At 40.7% G+C, this 14,412-nt stretch overlaps 1 protein-coding gene across 6 annotated transcripts in view; it reads right to left on the bottom strand.

Annotated features, from left to right (window-relative positions):
* LOC102686685 (ankyrin repeat and IBR domain-containing protein 1) overlaps positions 1 to 14,412 on the bottom strand; it is a 70,036-nt gene that overhangs the window by 24,238 nt on the left and 31,386 nt on the right. For all 6 annotated transcript variants that reach the window (XM_015358001.2, XM_015358003.2, XM_006636152.3 and 3 more), the window contains exons 3-4: positions 6,484 to 6,784; positions 2,917 to 3,099 (exon numbers count right to left, since the gene is read on the bottom strand). In XM_015358001.2, coding sequence (XP_015213487.2) covers positions 2,917 to 3,099; positions 6,484 to 6,784 — 484 coding nt within the window. The remainder of the gene's footprint in view (positions 1 to 2,916; positions 3,100 to 6,483; positions 6,785 to 14,412) is intronic.

Here is a 14,412-nt window from a genome sequence, read left to right on the forward strand (position 1 = left end):
GGGGATTCAGCTGCGCCTCAAGAGCAGGCCCTGTGCCACAGCAGAGTTTGACTTCATCCTGGTTTCAGAGGGGGGTAATGCTGAACTCTGATGTGCAAGAGCCCTGTTACACATACGAGCCCGTAACCTTAAATCCATTTAATCAGCAAAATCAGATGCATATTAACAGGCTGTACTATAATCTATAGTAAAGAGAACCCTATGTACTTCAACAAACCGCCATAAGCATAGAAAACACAGACAAAATATACATTTAGGTGGCATTAGTTACATACTCATCAGAATGGAGAAATCTTACAGATAGCTATAGTCACAGGAAAGGATTGCAATTCATAGACTACTACACTTTATGACAAAAGATACCAAGGCATCAATTTAAAACTGCTTTTTTGGACAGCTATCCTAGCCCACCGTCCTACAAAATCAGATTGTTTTACATGCTGGCCATAGCGGGAATCCAAAAACTATATAACTACAATAATGGGAGCCAGTTGGATTTGTTCAATTAAAAAACCCCATAGATGGGCTGTTTGTCATTTTACCAATGTTAACATTCTCCTTTAATTTCTGTTGAAGTAAAACACTTGGAATTTACAAAATGCTCCTATTACAGGCAAAGTCTTGATGGAATTTTGTTGGGGATTAAGTATTAAAGTGGAGATTGCATCTGCACCTGCACCTAATCATAGCACTCTGTAAAGTCTTCCAGCAATAACCCCTACACTGCAGCCAGCCCCTGCCCTCACGCTTGTCAGAGAAGCTACCATGTTCCTCGGAGGACTTTGTGAGCTGAATGAGAAGCATAGCTGGAGCTTTCTCATGATGGGTGAGTTTTCGGCGCAGAAGATACTTAGGTAACAACGGTAACCATTTGTTAGAACTCAGAAGGTAAGAATGTTAAAGCACCGAACCAAATGTAATAAAAAATCTCACAGCAGAAAGGAAGCTTTGCTTCTTAACCCCACTCAGAGGTAAACGCTATACCAGGAAAGGGAAATAAGCACATAGGACTGGAAGGCAGCAGATCCCAGCTCCTTATTTGCATTCTCTTCAGGCAGCTGCTCGGAGTGTGCATGAGTGCAGCTGAGTTACTACATAGCTGCAATTATCGGATCTGGCCAAAGTCCAGAACAAACCAGATGACCAGACAAAGGTCATTCATGGTGATAGAAGGGGAGAAAAACAAACGCCATCATTAAGCCTGCCTTACTCATGAGGAAAACTATACCCTATTCCTATCCTTCCATAAATCACCAACTTGTGATTGTGACAAGGCACAAGCGTTCAGTGATACTAAAAGTTTTATCCAAAACAAAAGCAAAGCACAAAGCACAAAATAATATACATATATACATAAAACCATTCTAAAAGCGTCTTCTTTTTTTACCCAATGAAAAATATCAGCAGATTTTGGCAGCAGTTTAATTGGTTACTGATACATTTGTGGAATGTGAACTATTTTTTGCATCAAAAACCCTCTGCTTCTGTGTAACGATGATTAGCGCTTTATACATCATATAGCCTGTACTGAGGCCTTGTGTTTAACAAATTCCATGCAAAGGGAAAACTGCCTAGTCTCCGTCATTGAACACACAGGAAAAGAAACTGGTCGCTTCGCTAGTGTTTCTAGACTGCTTATCTGAATAAAAAGAATAAAAAGAAATGGCAGTTAAGGGTAGGGTGAATAAACTAACTGCAATGCAAAGGAAAGCCCTTCACTCCTCCCTTTAACAGCTCAAACTAATCTCCCAGATTGCAAATAAAGGTCCAGAAGATTCCTGGAGAGCTCTGCTGTTCCACGTCATCTGTGTTAACATGGGTTGGCTGCAGTGTTTCCTCTAATTTTTAATGGCCTGCACGTGTGCAAAAATTTCAAGTTGTGCTAAATTTTTTCCCCAGTGACAAAACCTTGTGTGCACTAAATTGAGTGTATGTCAAATTGTAAACCATGAAATTATTTTTTGTTAATATAAGTCATCATATCAGTCGAAAAGACCAGTTCCACGAGCCCAGTCATAGAGGCTGAGTGCCGAGCGAGCATGGGCAGTGAGGTACGAGACTGAGAGCAGAGATATCGCCGATCGAGTAGCGATAATAATGCACACAGCCAAGTTGGGCCTCTCACAGCCTGTCTCGTGGTCAAGTTGGCATTTTTCAATTTGTGTGTTTGTTGTAGTATTAACTTTTTTGGGGGAATTAAATTTTTTGTGCGCAGTTCAATTTCCTGTACTCGCTGATTTTATAACCTGTGTGCGCGCAGCTTAGAGGGAACATTGGCTGGCTGGACAAGAGCTGCTGTACTGCAGCCAGTCCATTAAGCACATGCTGAAGGGCTGCCACCGTGAGCCCTAATTGCTATGTTGAACATCATCAAAGCAGCACTTTGCCATGCAAGACCTTGTGGAAATCTGCTGCAGTGCAGAAGAGCCCGTCTGGTGTCTAAGCACTGTTTCTAGGCACTCAAGTCATTTACATCCTCGGGTTTACAAACAAGGACTTGAAAAGTCAGCTAGTATGCATAGGTTGGACTTCCTTAGGTGACACTAAAGTTGGGGGGTGGAAAGAGGTACACACAAGCTCTCTTAGTTTGCTGGAAGTGTGACAGAACATTTGAGCATGTAAAGAATTTAAGATAAGGGGGCTTTCCAGTGTATCACTGCACACTGATGGCAGAGTATTAGTCTCTTGGCTATACTGTGTGGATATTAAGAGCACCGGCAAGATGATGACCCCCATTAAGTTCACCAATATATGATTTTAAAGAGCAAACTGGATACTACAGTTGCAGATTAGGAGCTCAACTCACAAAAGAAACCTCACCCAGGCAGATCCACACCCGTTTCTGCAACCCAAAGAAACTAGTAAGATAGACTGGCTTCACCCAGTGAGGCCTCGGCTGTGGAACACGAGGGTTACCTCTCTTCTGTCCAGAGCGGCGTACTCGGCTTCGATGTCGTCGGCTTCGGGGTCCCTGGAGAAGACCATCTGGGACTCCAGGCTGAGGGCCAGCTCCTTGTGGTGCTGCTTCTCGGCGCAGTCGCACGGTGTCTCCTTGTTCTCATTCTCCGCAAACAGGTCTGCGTCGCTACTCACCAAGTGCTGCGGGGAGCGGAGAGACGGGGAGTGAGCTTCGGCACGCAGCAGACTCAGCGGAGACCCCCCAGCGCCCGCTGCCTCTCCCAGCCCTCGGAATCTGTGTCCGAGTCTGATGGACAACACAGCCCTGTCTTCGTGCACCAATCTACACAAACCTCTCCACCCTGTAACAGGCAGGTCCACACCTGTTCCTGCAGACTAAGATCTGGTCTTGGTTGGTTCATTCTTTTTAGAACGTGAAAAGAAGGACAGTTCCTTTTTCACTAATCATATGCTTAGGATGACACGCACGTTTTCAGAAATTGTTTTTTTTATTGTCGTTGAGATTACAGTTCCTGGTTTAATCTACTTTCTAGCCTTGTACTGAAAAACACTAAAAACCACAACAGTGGCATCACAAAATATTAGTCATATCACAAAATTGTTTTAGTGTCACTGGCCTTTTAAAGTAACTCCATTCATGATGAAAAATAAGTATTTCACTGACCAAATTACTTTTAATTTTTCTTTTCCAGGAACCCAGTTTTGCTTGAAATGTAAACATGTGTAAACATTAGACAACCTGGTTTTAAGGGACTTTACAAACACGAAGCTGAGCATTACAATCCACATCCAGAAGAGATCAGATCGGATTGTTCTAAAAGAAGCTGTGATGTAAGGCAGTAAAGCAGTTAGTTGATCACTTAAGTGACAGAAAGTGTAGGTTTTGTAGTTCAGTACTCTATAAATTAAATTTGAACATTTCTGTACAAGACATTTGTGCTTTACTACATATTTCTGGAAGCAAGGTTTAATTTTCTTATCTATATTAAGTGCCTTTTCTTTTTCCTGTGCTTTTTATTTTAAGCATTAAAAAGCCACTGCTTACAGCTGGACTGGGCTTAGAATGACAAGAAGCAGCTCCTAGCTGTGCATCATTGCAAAGAATGAACAATGTTCCTGGTATGACATCAACATGAAAACCTGAACACAGAAAACAAGCCTATCAAGTATCATGGGACAAGCCATTTTTTTCTTGCGCTACAGTTCTAGTGAGTCCTATAGAGAAGGTGGAATATTCCCACCAGCAAGAACACAGAGACCTCTAAACTGAAATATTGCAATAAAGCTGAAAATAACAACCTGATACTTTAAAAAAAAGCCAAGTGCTTTAATGACAGGCACAGCCCTCATCTCAAAATTAAACAAAAAAAAGCGTCTGGATTTTTTTCTTACGCTACAAGAACACATTACGAGAGAGACCTTTATCCAAGCCGTCTTGACGTGTTCAAGACTGAAAGGATTTGTGCTGGAATGGCTGAGACAGTTCTGAGCTGTAATCGGTATCAGGTTGAAGAAAATCTAATTTTGAAAATGGCTGAGGCCATTTTCAGGGGTGGCTAAAGTCTAGGAACATGACCCAATCCAGAAAAAGGTCTCATCAGCTCTCCTGTGGCAAAGGTACCTCAAATATGCTTTACTTATAAAATGTGTACTGCATGCTCAGAACATTTCAGACTTCGTTCTTTTGAGGGAACAAAAACATAAAAACACAAAACAAAGCACCACATTGATACCACCTTAAGGGATTAGGAGTTTTTAACTCAACTATTACGCCCTTTATAAAGTGATAAACGTCTTACTTGAGAGAAAAGATAAAAAACCGGTCAGTTCTATTTCATTGGTGTCGTGAGCAGAATCACTCTCCAGGCTCTTTGCTGTTCTTTTCCTCTGGGCACCTGCAAGGTTGCCTTTATACTTTCTGTCCTTTTGATGTCATTCCATATTTAGACTAAAAACTGGATTCTCTTCTTCTGGTGCTGCGCTACAGTCTACTTTTTGGTTTTAATATCTTTGTCACAGTAGCCAGTGGCTGGTGATCTTGTTTGGGTGTTTATTACTGCACTGATTTGTATATGAGGGAGTTTCACTTAAGATGAACTCTGTGAAAGACCGGACTGTGGACAGAGTACTCTACCCGGATACCATGTAGGAATTCCACAGGCTTCTCGGCGGTGGATGGAAACTTCCCAAATTTTCCTTTGTGATCACATTACAGGAATCAAGTTACATTCCCACTGTAAGGTTAGACTTCTGACACCATTTGTTTCAACAGTTTCTTTTTTACGCACAGGCACATTTCAGTTCACTTTGATAACCGCCCTGATTATTTTTCTTACAACAGATCATTATCAGTTCAGAACTGCGAGCCTTCTGAATCGACCTGCACTCAAGGAGGATGTCACCAGCACTGCCTTTCATTCTCTGAAGGATGTGAGCCTGATCATAAATGAATGAGATCCCTCAGTAATAATTCAGAGGACAGCTCGGGGGATATCGGATTACTTGTATTACGTGGCTGCTCCTGTTAAAGAACACTACGTCGCTTTTAATATCAGTGCTGTTACAATCACTTTGCACTTCTCACCATCACACCGAAACACTGTACTGAACGCCACGAGAAGCCTCAGAATAGTTCGCAGCCGTTTAAAAGCCAAAACACATTCTTGATTTGGTCGTGCCTCATTGAGTTGCTGTATGAAACAAATTCTCTCCAGTTAAAGAATAAGGAGAATAAACTAGACAACCTGTTTCCTACAAACAAACAGTTCTTAAGAGTGTTCTGGTTTATATGCTGTGCTATATGTTGGTTCAGCCATTTGGCATGAAAGCGGTTTTATGCTAAACTAGCTGTAATTAATGCAGCAATACTATTCCATTACAAGAACTGCCCTTGGATCAATGCTTCTTCACTGACATTTTATAGCCAAACTGAAATGCAAAATTGCAATTGCAAATGCTGCACATCATATAATGCTTGACATAAGCTCACAGATTTAAAAAAGTTAACACAGGTTTCTTACTTTTTACATTAATATTTGATCTCTTTTGTAATGACTTTCTTTGAGCTTTTATAAACCACATCAAAAGAAAATATTGGCCAACTTAAAAACTACATTTTCAGTGATGCCACAGAAGGTATAATCAATTCACATCATCCCTGCAAAAGGCAAACATTTAAATATCACTGCTTCCAGAAATTCAACATAGGTAAATAATACAGATCTGAATGATAAATGTACTTGCAACTGCTTGAAATCAGTCTAAGTAAGTCTGATAGCTAAAAGAAATATGCAATTTACTTTCTTCTCCACGAAAAGATTCAGCCTGCATGACCTTAAGCAGATTAAAAATCCAAATAGATGAACCCTGCTAATTTAAAGCAACTGTTGAGCCTGGCTTTCTTACCCTGCTGGGCCACCACTGACGAATAAAAACTATCCTAAAAAGATGAAAGGTTTATCCGATTAATTTGCCCAAGGTAGCAGAACCTCCACCCCCCCTCCGGGATCAAACCTAACTCGCTCAGCAAAGCCTTTCCGAACGGGCCCGGAAACGGTCAGTCACCTCCACGCAGGTCTTCATTCCTGAGGCGGCGGCGTAGTGCAAGGACGTGTTTTTCTTATTGTCGGTGGCGTTGATGTCGGCTCTCTCGTACTCCCCCCGGTCCAGCTTGGCCCCGGTCCACTGGAGGATCATCTGCAGGCAGTCGGCCCTCTTCTGCTCGTCCTCGAAGGGCCGTGCGATCCGCGGGTGCAGCGCCCCCTCTGGCAGCGTGATCTGTGGGCCCATGCACAGCAGGTGCGACGCAGTCTCGTTGTGAACGTTGCGCTTGTTGGGGTTGCCATCTTTGCTGAACAGAAACGATCTGTGTAAAGGAAGGGAAAAAAAAAACAACAAACCAGATGAACATACTCGTCCGAAGGCCCAGAAAACACCTGGGAGGTTTACTGCTCACTTCTATCTGGTTATCAGCAGATTCCTCGATTTGAAATACTACCAGCATCTGGAAGGCTACTTTTCCATGCATCTTAACCACCTTTTGATTGGTGTTCATCCGTGTTTTATCATATATATCAGGCCCCAATGATTTAAGCATTTAAAACAAACTGCAGCGCATCTCTATTTCATGTATCAGGACATGTTTTCAAAAGCCTGTGGGACAAATCCCCTTCAAGCAACAGAGTGGCACAACTCTTGAGTGCTGCAGACAGATAGGGCAGAACCTGATGGGGGGTAGTAGGAAGGAGGATGTATCCCCCTGACTTGTGTTTGTCCAGTTTTGCACTCCAAATTAGCCTGACCTGTCGCAACATTGACATATGATTCATATAAAACACAGGGCATCTTAATCAGCCATGAAAAGGAGACCAACAACTTTAAAAAGTGTGATTTCAGCACGGAGTAATTATCTAAAGCCAGTGTGAAAGGGGTCTGTAAAGTTTATTCACAGTGATTTAAAAATTGCATTGCACTGCAACAGGCAATTCTAGCTTGGGCTGATCATCATTTAGAATTTTAGATTTTCTTTTATTTACATGTATTGGCATGACAGCGGCAGTTTGAAACTCAAAACAATCCCAAAGTGCAGTCAACACGGATACTGAAAACACCCAAGATACTTTTAAAATACCACAAAGATAACAAAATAACAAATCGGCAAATTCAAAAGGCTACTGAATTACATTATTCAGGAATGTATGTAAAAACTGTAATGCTTACCCTGTTTGGACTTTTTAATTAAGTTAAATAAAATAAATTGTTACAAGGAGATTATGGTAGCAGTCTTGAGGACTGCATTTCTATATAGTTTAATCATCTTTTTATTTCACTCTACAGAGAATGTGTTTTACAACACTCAAAATATCTGGCATTATCCTGTGCCCTTGACAAGGCAGTAACATTTAAAAACAATGGTGATGCATGTCACTCATCGACTATTTACAGGTGCAAAACGCCTTTTATGTCTTTTATTTTATGTCAATATGTCTTCTTATGATCATCTATTCAATCACAAGGGGAGAAGGTTCTGAAGCAGCGAAGGAAGGTTGTGAAATGGAGACCTAGAATTTCAACAGAATTTATGTTCTTGTATCGCTGTAAGAAACAAAGGGTGTAAAAAACAACCGCTTTCCTTTCCTGCCTGTACGGTTCAGTCTCGCCTTTTCTGAATCCAATGCAAATCAAATCCAAATCAGACAGAATGACCCACTTCACCCTCTTGTCAGGTTTTCATGTTGACTGTCTAAATTTGTTCTCCAGGCTGCGACGGCTACTGATGTTGTCGGAATGAATATCTCTCCAATCCTCCACCTGGGTCTTCCCTGTTCTTTTTGTATTTGTAAGAGCAAAGCGGCCCTTGTCTTATCTTTGAGGCTCAGTGTAAATGCTGAACTACAAAACGCAGCCCATTTTCTCAGAGTATTCGAATGCAGAATTTTCCTCTCCGGAAGCAAAAATAGAGACAGCATTTCAGTTAATCAAAGAAAATTCAGACAAAGAATTTAATCCTTGTGGCCTACTCATAATAGTTTAGGAGTCAATTTTCTTTAACCTCTTACTTAACATTTCTTCCAATTCTTCGCTGGCAATCATTTCAAGAAAGCTTGAAAAAGTCAAGGTGAGTACCTCATTAGAATATGCATATTTTTTTCCCTACTTCAGTGTAACAAACGCAAGTTTCAGAGTAAGGAAAGCAACACCTTTCACATGACAAAACAAAACAGCTGTTTCTCAGAACAGAGAACCATATCAGGGGACGCTGATGGTTAGTGTCCCCACTGCTACTGGTTTTAGAAAACACCCAGTCCACCACAGACAGAGAGAGCAGGAAATCCTTCACTATTCTCGAGGATGTACTTTACTAACAGAAGTTCAAGTAGAGAGCTGTGTCACCATGCGTAGGCTGCAAAGGAACAAGTAAAGTTTTATTCCATGCTGGAAAGAGAAGAAAAGAAACACAACGTTTCGGCTGTGGGGTCTTCTTCAGGTGCCACCCAAAGAAGGCTCCACAGCCTAAACGTTGCATTTCTTTTCTTCTCTTTTCAGCACAGAGTAAACCTTTACTTGTTCCTTCACTAACAGCATTAACTCTCACGTGTCTGAAGCTCTTTCTCACCAGACAGGAACGACTGTGTTCAGTTTTCCATAAGGTTACTTAACATCCACTTGAAAAGTATGTCAGGACAGAGGAGCACTTCCTGTCAACCAGGTGACCAAGGCAACAACAAGGTAGTCCATAATTCCTTACAGGCTTGCCAGAAACTTCTCTGTGAACCACGCTGTTTACGCAGATTCAGATCCCACACAGTTAGGGGATCAGGCTGTGTAATCATTACTGAGAAGTCATGTGAAATTGTTGTTTGCCAGGGACAGAGGAGGGACGAACTGTCCCTAGCAACAGATCTGCCACTCACCAGGAACACTGGCTAGAATCTGAACCTTTATAAGTGATCTTACAGGACGGTCTGGCTCAGGGTAAACAATAGAAAAGAAGGAGGGACATTCTTCACCATCCCTAGTGACTCAGCTCCACCAGAAAAGGAAAACTGGGTAAAAATCCTGCTAAACTGAAACACTGTTTAAAGCCACAGTTAAGAAACGAGGATTCTTAACACATACAGTACCATTCCATTGTTAATCAAAGACCCCTGGAATGTACATTTAGGCATATATTTAGGGATTAAAGCACAGGTTGGCTTCACTATCGTTACAAATCTCTATGCACTTTAACCATAGAAATATTTACATTTGACTAAGAATATGAGCCCAATTTTTGTTTTAAAGACAAGCATGTCACTCCTGTCTGACACACTTTCCTCTCTCCTTGAATGTGGAGATCAAGCGACATTCTGTCTGAACTGCATCTTCTAGCTGACACAGCTCTCTGAGGGAGGGCACCTGTCAGCTCAGTCAGCCCCTGACGGATACCTTCTGGTTTGGACTTCCAGTGCAGTCTGACATTCGTAATGTCCAGAACCCTTTCAAACCAAGAGACTGCAGCTCCTGGCTCTTTCAGGATAATCATCATTAACCTGGAATTAAGCCTCCCAAAGGCTGAATGGGTCTACAAAAGAAATAATGCGAACCCACACAACTTTAGGTGAACTTTGACTTCATTGTTTTATTTTATTTTATTTTTTAAAACATATATTTAAAAAAATAATTTTGGTCTCTTTAATACAATAAATCATGGATTGTCTCCGCACAATCACAACCACAAAGCTTTTTTACTTCATCCCTACTTTCTCTCTGGAAAAATAAAACTTACAAGCCTAAAAGAAAAACTACAAACAATATTTGACCACTTCAATAGGTTTGTCATGGTCTGTATATCAAACAGCTTCAAATGCCTGTGTACCATAGTATTTGTTTCTTCATAAGTGTTCAACCTACTTAATTCTTCTCAAAGCCAAACAATTAAAGGATTTATTCTTTTTCTACAACAATTAATCTGTTAAATTCTAAACTGGCTTTAAGTCAACCATACCTTAGCTTCAGTTTTTCCCATTAGAAAATCTAATTGGGTTTAGAAATGACAGTGATCTGTCAGTAGACAATAGACATTCACACAACAAACTGTCAAAGCTCCAAGTCCTGATGCAAAAACACTAATCCTAGATCACGTACTGTTGTCCACAGGGCATAGGGAGAAACTAGAAAAAAACAAGGAGATTTGAGAAGGATTAGTTAAAACAATAAATTGCATCTCTTAGGTGATTGCACTAATGGTACAAAATGAAATGTAATTTTAATTTTCGCTTTTGAAAAAATAAATTAAGGTTCTTTATACCAGCTGCCAAGATCCATGAAAAACAAATTAGTCCTCACAAATATGTGCTTTGACAGCGTGTAATCTTCTGTATCACAGACATCTGTAATTGTCAATAGTTATGAAACCTTTGGCAAGAATAAGGACAGTAAAGTTCTGGACTTGATTCTCAAACTATATCATTATACGGGGTGCAATCTGATGTCAGCAAGTAACATCCATTTGGAGCAACAAACATCCTTCATTACACTTTCATTAAGCCCATGAAGTGTGTTTCTCCGTTATCACTTTGTAGCTTCCTTCAGACAAGACAACTGACAAAGAATTAAATCTAATTGTGGGGGAACCAGTATGTCAGACAGAAAAAGGAGAAACAGAATCATTTTCTGAGTCTTAATTGCTGAGAAAAGCAAATCTTACAACCCTGAAGGTCAATACAGACACTAACATTCATTACACACAGAGAGGTTTAATTCAGTAGTGCTGGTACAGTCTATAACCAGAAAGCATTACACTAAGAGTTGCTGAAAAATACACAGGAAATTGAGCATCCATTACACAGCTAATGTAAAACACTTTGACAGTTGCCCAAATTTTTGCTCAAGATAAATGGCCAAAGTTATAATGAGCGTTTGCTTAAGCAAGGAAAAATCTCAATGTAATGGCTTGAATACCAGGTCTTTAAGTAGTGTTTTTATCTCAAATGCTCAGCCTAAAACATGACTCTCAAGTTCAATAATCTCACAAACAGATACAGACATACTCTGATTCGCACCAGCGCCAGTTTTCCCAGGAGCCAATTATCCTACCAGAATGTCCTTGGACACGTGAACACGGAAAGAACATACAAACTCCACACAGATAGCACCCCAGATCCGGGCTGTCCCCACGTGTTCTCTAACTTTGACTAAATCTCGACAGTCACTCAAAATAAACATGTGCGCAAGTGGTCAGAGTTTTTATTTTTTTAGTGACATATTTGATCTTTGTCTTCCAGAAACGTTTTGGAATTTCTCTACTTTGACCCACCCGATTTCACAATTGCTTGGCCTTGGAAAAGGCCATAGAATAGAAACACACCACTGTGCAGCTTTTGTTAGGCTTGATAATGAAAAAACAAAAAGACTTGCATTTTATTCAATTCGATATTGGAGCGGACACTTTATTGCACAGCCACCAAACTAGCAAACTGGAATTGTAGGAAGATGTGGTTCTCTGGCACATACTCCTGTGTCCACTTGGGAGAGAACAAAAGTGCATAAAGGCTACAGATGAGAGGCCATTTGGCCCGTCTAGCTTTTTAGGTTGCCAACAGCTAATTAAACCGAGCAACTCATCCAGCTGTTGAAAGAAAGGCTTAGACGCAGATGGGGGGATTGTTCAGACTTGCAGATTCTCAGAACACTTGGGCAACGATGTGCACTTTGCTGCAGTTTTCACCTGTCTTCTGGTTGAAGTTTCATTGTCTATTCTGAAGAAGTCCAACGGGCTGACTTTGTCACTGACTGAGCATTTCGCATCTCCTCGTAGTCTTCGAGACTAAAACAAAGTTTTCCTGTCAGAGTAGGACACTCCTTAAAGCCTGGGAATGTATCTGGTCTTCTCTGGGCTGAGAGCAGCAATATCTTTTTTGTAACATGGTGACCAGACTTTTGAACACTATTTTAAATGATCTTATGTGTTAATCCTTGATTTGAATTCTACACGTTTAGTTTTATATCCTACAACCACTTGCCTTCTGTATTGTTTCCCTGCATTGTTTATATAGAGCATGTACACATCATGACTACATCTTTTTCTCAATTACCACTTCCAGTGCTGTACTGTCCATTTTGTATTTCTGGTTTAACTTTTTATGACCTCCATGGAACGTTCTGCATCTTTCTACATGCTGTCTCCCAGATCCCAGTCTTTTTCAATTTCCTTTACTGAGTTAATCCTCCTTTTTTGTATCATCTGTGAATTTGTCTGGCTTATGGAAGCAAACTAGAATCTAGATTACTTGATTTAAATCAGGAACAGCAGTGGTCCTGTCATGGATACCTGCAGTTTTCCACTAATCACCTCACCCCAATTTAAATATTCACATCTTACCTGTATTCTCAGTTTTCGATTTGCTAACCAGCTCTCAATCCAAAGATGTGCATCTGCTTTAACGCCCACTGCCTGCCATCTTTATCTTAAGATTTCTGAACCCCTAAATTGACTGTGTTTTACATCCATTACTGTTGGTGCTTTTTCATGTTGGCTAAGAACTACTTTTGATAAATCCAAAACTACAGACCCTAAACATGATAGTGACAGTGATTTTCTAATGATCATTTCCATAACCTTCTACGTAATAGAAGTAAGACCTATTGCACAATACATTCTTGGTTTTGTTTTGCTGCAGTATTATGGATGAGAGTTACAATGATCATTTTCCAATCAATGGGTATTATTTCTGTCTTGTTGACTGCTGGAAATCTCTCTTGTACTACAAGCACATCTGGTGGAATATCTTCAGGCTCTGCAGATTTATTTTAAATGCTTCTACCAGCAAAATGTCTGTCTCTTCTGTAATATGTCTAACTGCAGAATTTTGTGACTCCTCAAGATGAGAAGAATTCAAGCTCCTACTATACAACCAGGCGCAGAGCCATTCGTCATTAGACGCACTGTGAACTCCACTGACAGGATAGGTACTGTAGCATCAGCTGAAAGAGTGCTATAGAGTATATCTCACCTGTGCCTTTCCAAACCTACAGGGGCCTAGCTAGAGCCCTTGGTCTGCTAATCCTAACTTCAACCTGCAGGTTCTCAGCCAGTGTGCTACCACCTGCACAATCCCAGTCACAGTTGGTTCATAAGAGTAAGGCTTATCTTAAACTAGGAATGGGCATCTTTACTTACTGAGACACTTGGTAGCCTTACAAGAGTCACTTTTTTAAATTGAAAGCTGAAAGTGTTTGTGGTTGAATTACAAAGATTTTATGAAATGCTTGTACAAAGATACATTGTCAGTGTCACATTTTTCTTTTTTTCAAATTCCAGGTGGCCTCTCCCACATCTCATTTCAACAACCACCCAGGGCTCTCAGGCACGATTTGGGTCCATACCAGATGGAACATGAAGGGCTCCGTTGTAACCTTACATCGTTAATTATAACGGGATAGCAAATACAAAGTTTAAAACTGCTTTTCTGATAGCAAGTTGGCCTATTCTAGTCACTTCTTCCTGTAAGGCTGACTTTATGCTAGTAACAATTAAAAATGAGCAACAGTGAGTCATGTCTGGCAGACTAAACTCAGAGCTTGTGACTGTTCCTAAAGTTCGATGGATAAAGCATTGTAGCTCACTGTGGTACGCCACAGATCCAGCCTCATTCCGGCAGAAGCCAGGCAGACAGACTGCAGCAGGAATCTATTTCTGATAAAGTTCGTCTGTCTATAATAGCACAGTGTGTTACAGAGGCAGCCAGCTGACCGAACGATCACCAGAAATGAAAACTAAATCCGATCACAGCAAGACAAAATTCAACTCGAGAATTCAAGAAAGGCTGTAGTTTCACAGGACAGAATGACTAGATAACCTTGAGACTGTGTGATCTCAGTTACCTTAATGTTCTGAAGAAACTTATAGAAGCAGTTGCTCCTGTACCACACAACACATAAACAACTCTTGTTTTTTGTAATAGTCACGGGTCTAAGGTTGCACCCTTTCCATGTCTGATCATTAATATTCTC

The sequence above is a fragment of the Lepisosteus oculatus genome, chromosome 10 (assembly GCF_040954835.1).
Source record: "Lepisosteus oculatus isolate fLepOcu1 chromosome 10, fLepOcu1.hap2, whole genome shotgun sequence".
NCBI classification, from domain to species: Eukaryota; Metazoa; Chordata; class Actinopteri; order Semionotiformes; family Lepisosteidae; genus Lepisosteus; species Lepisosteus oculatus.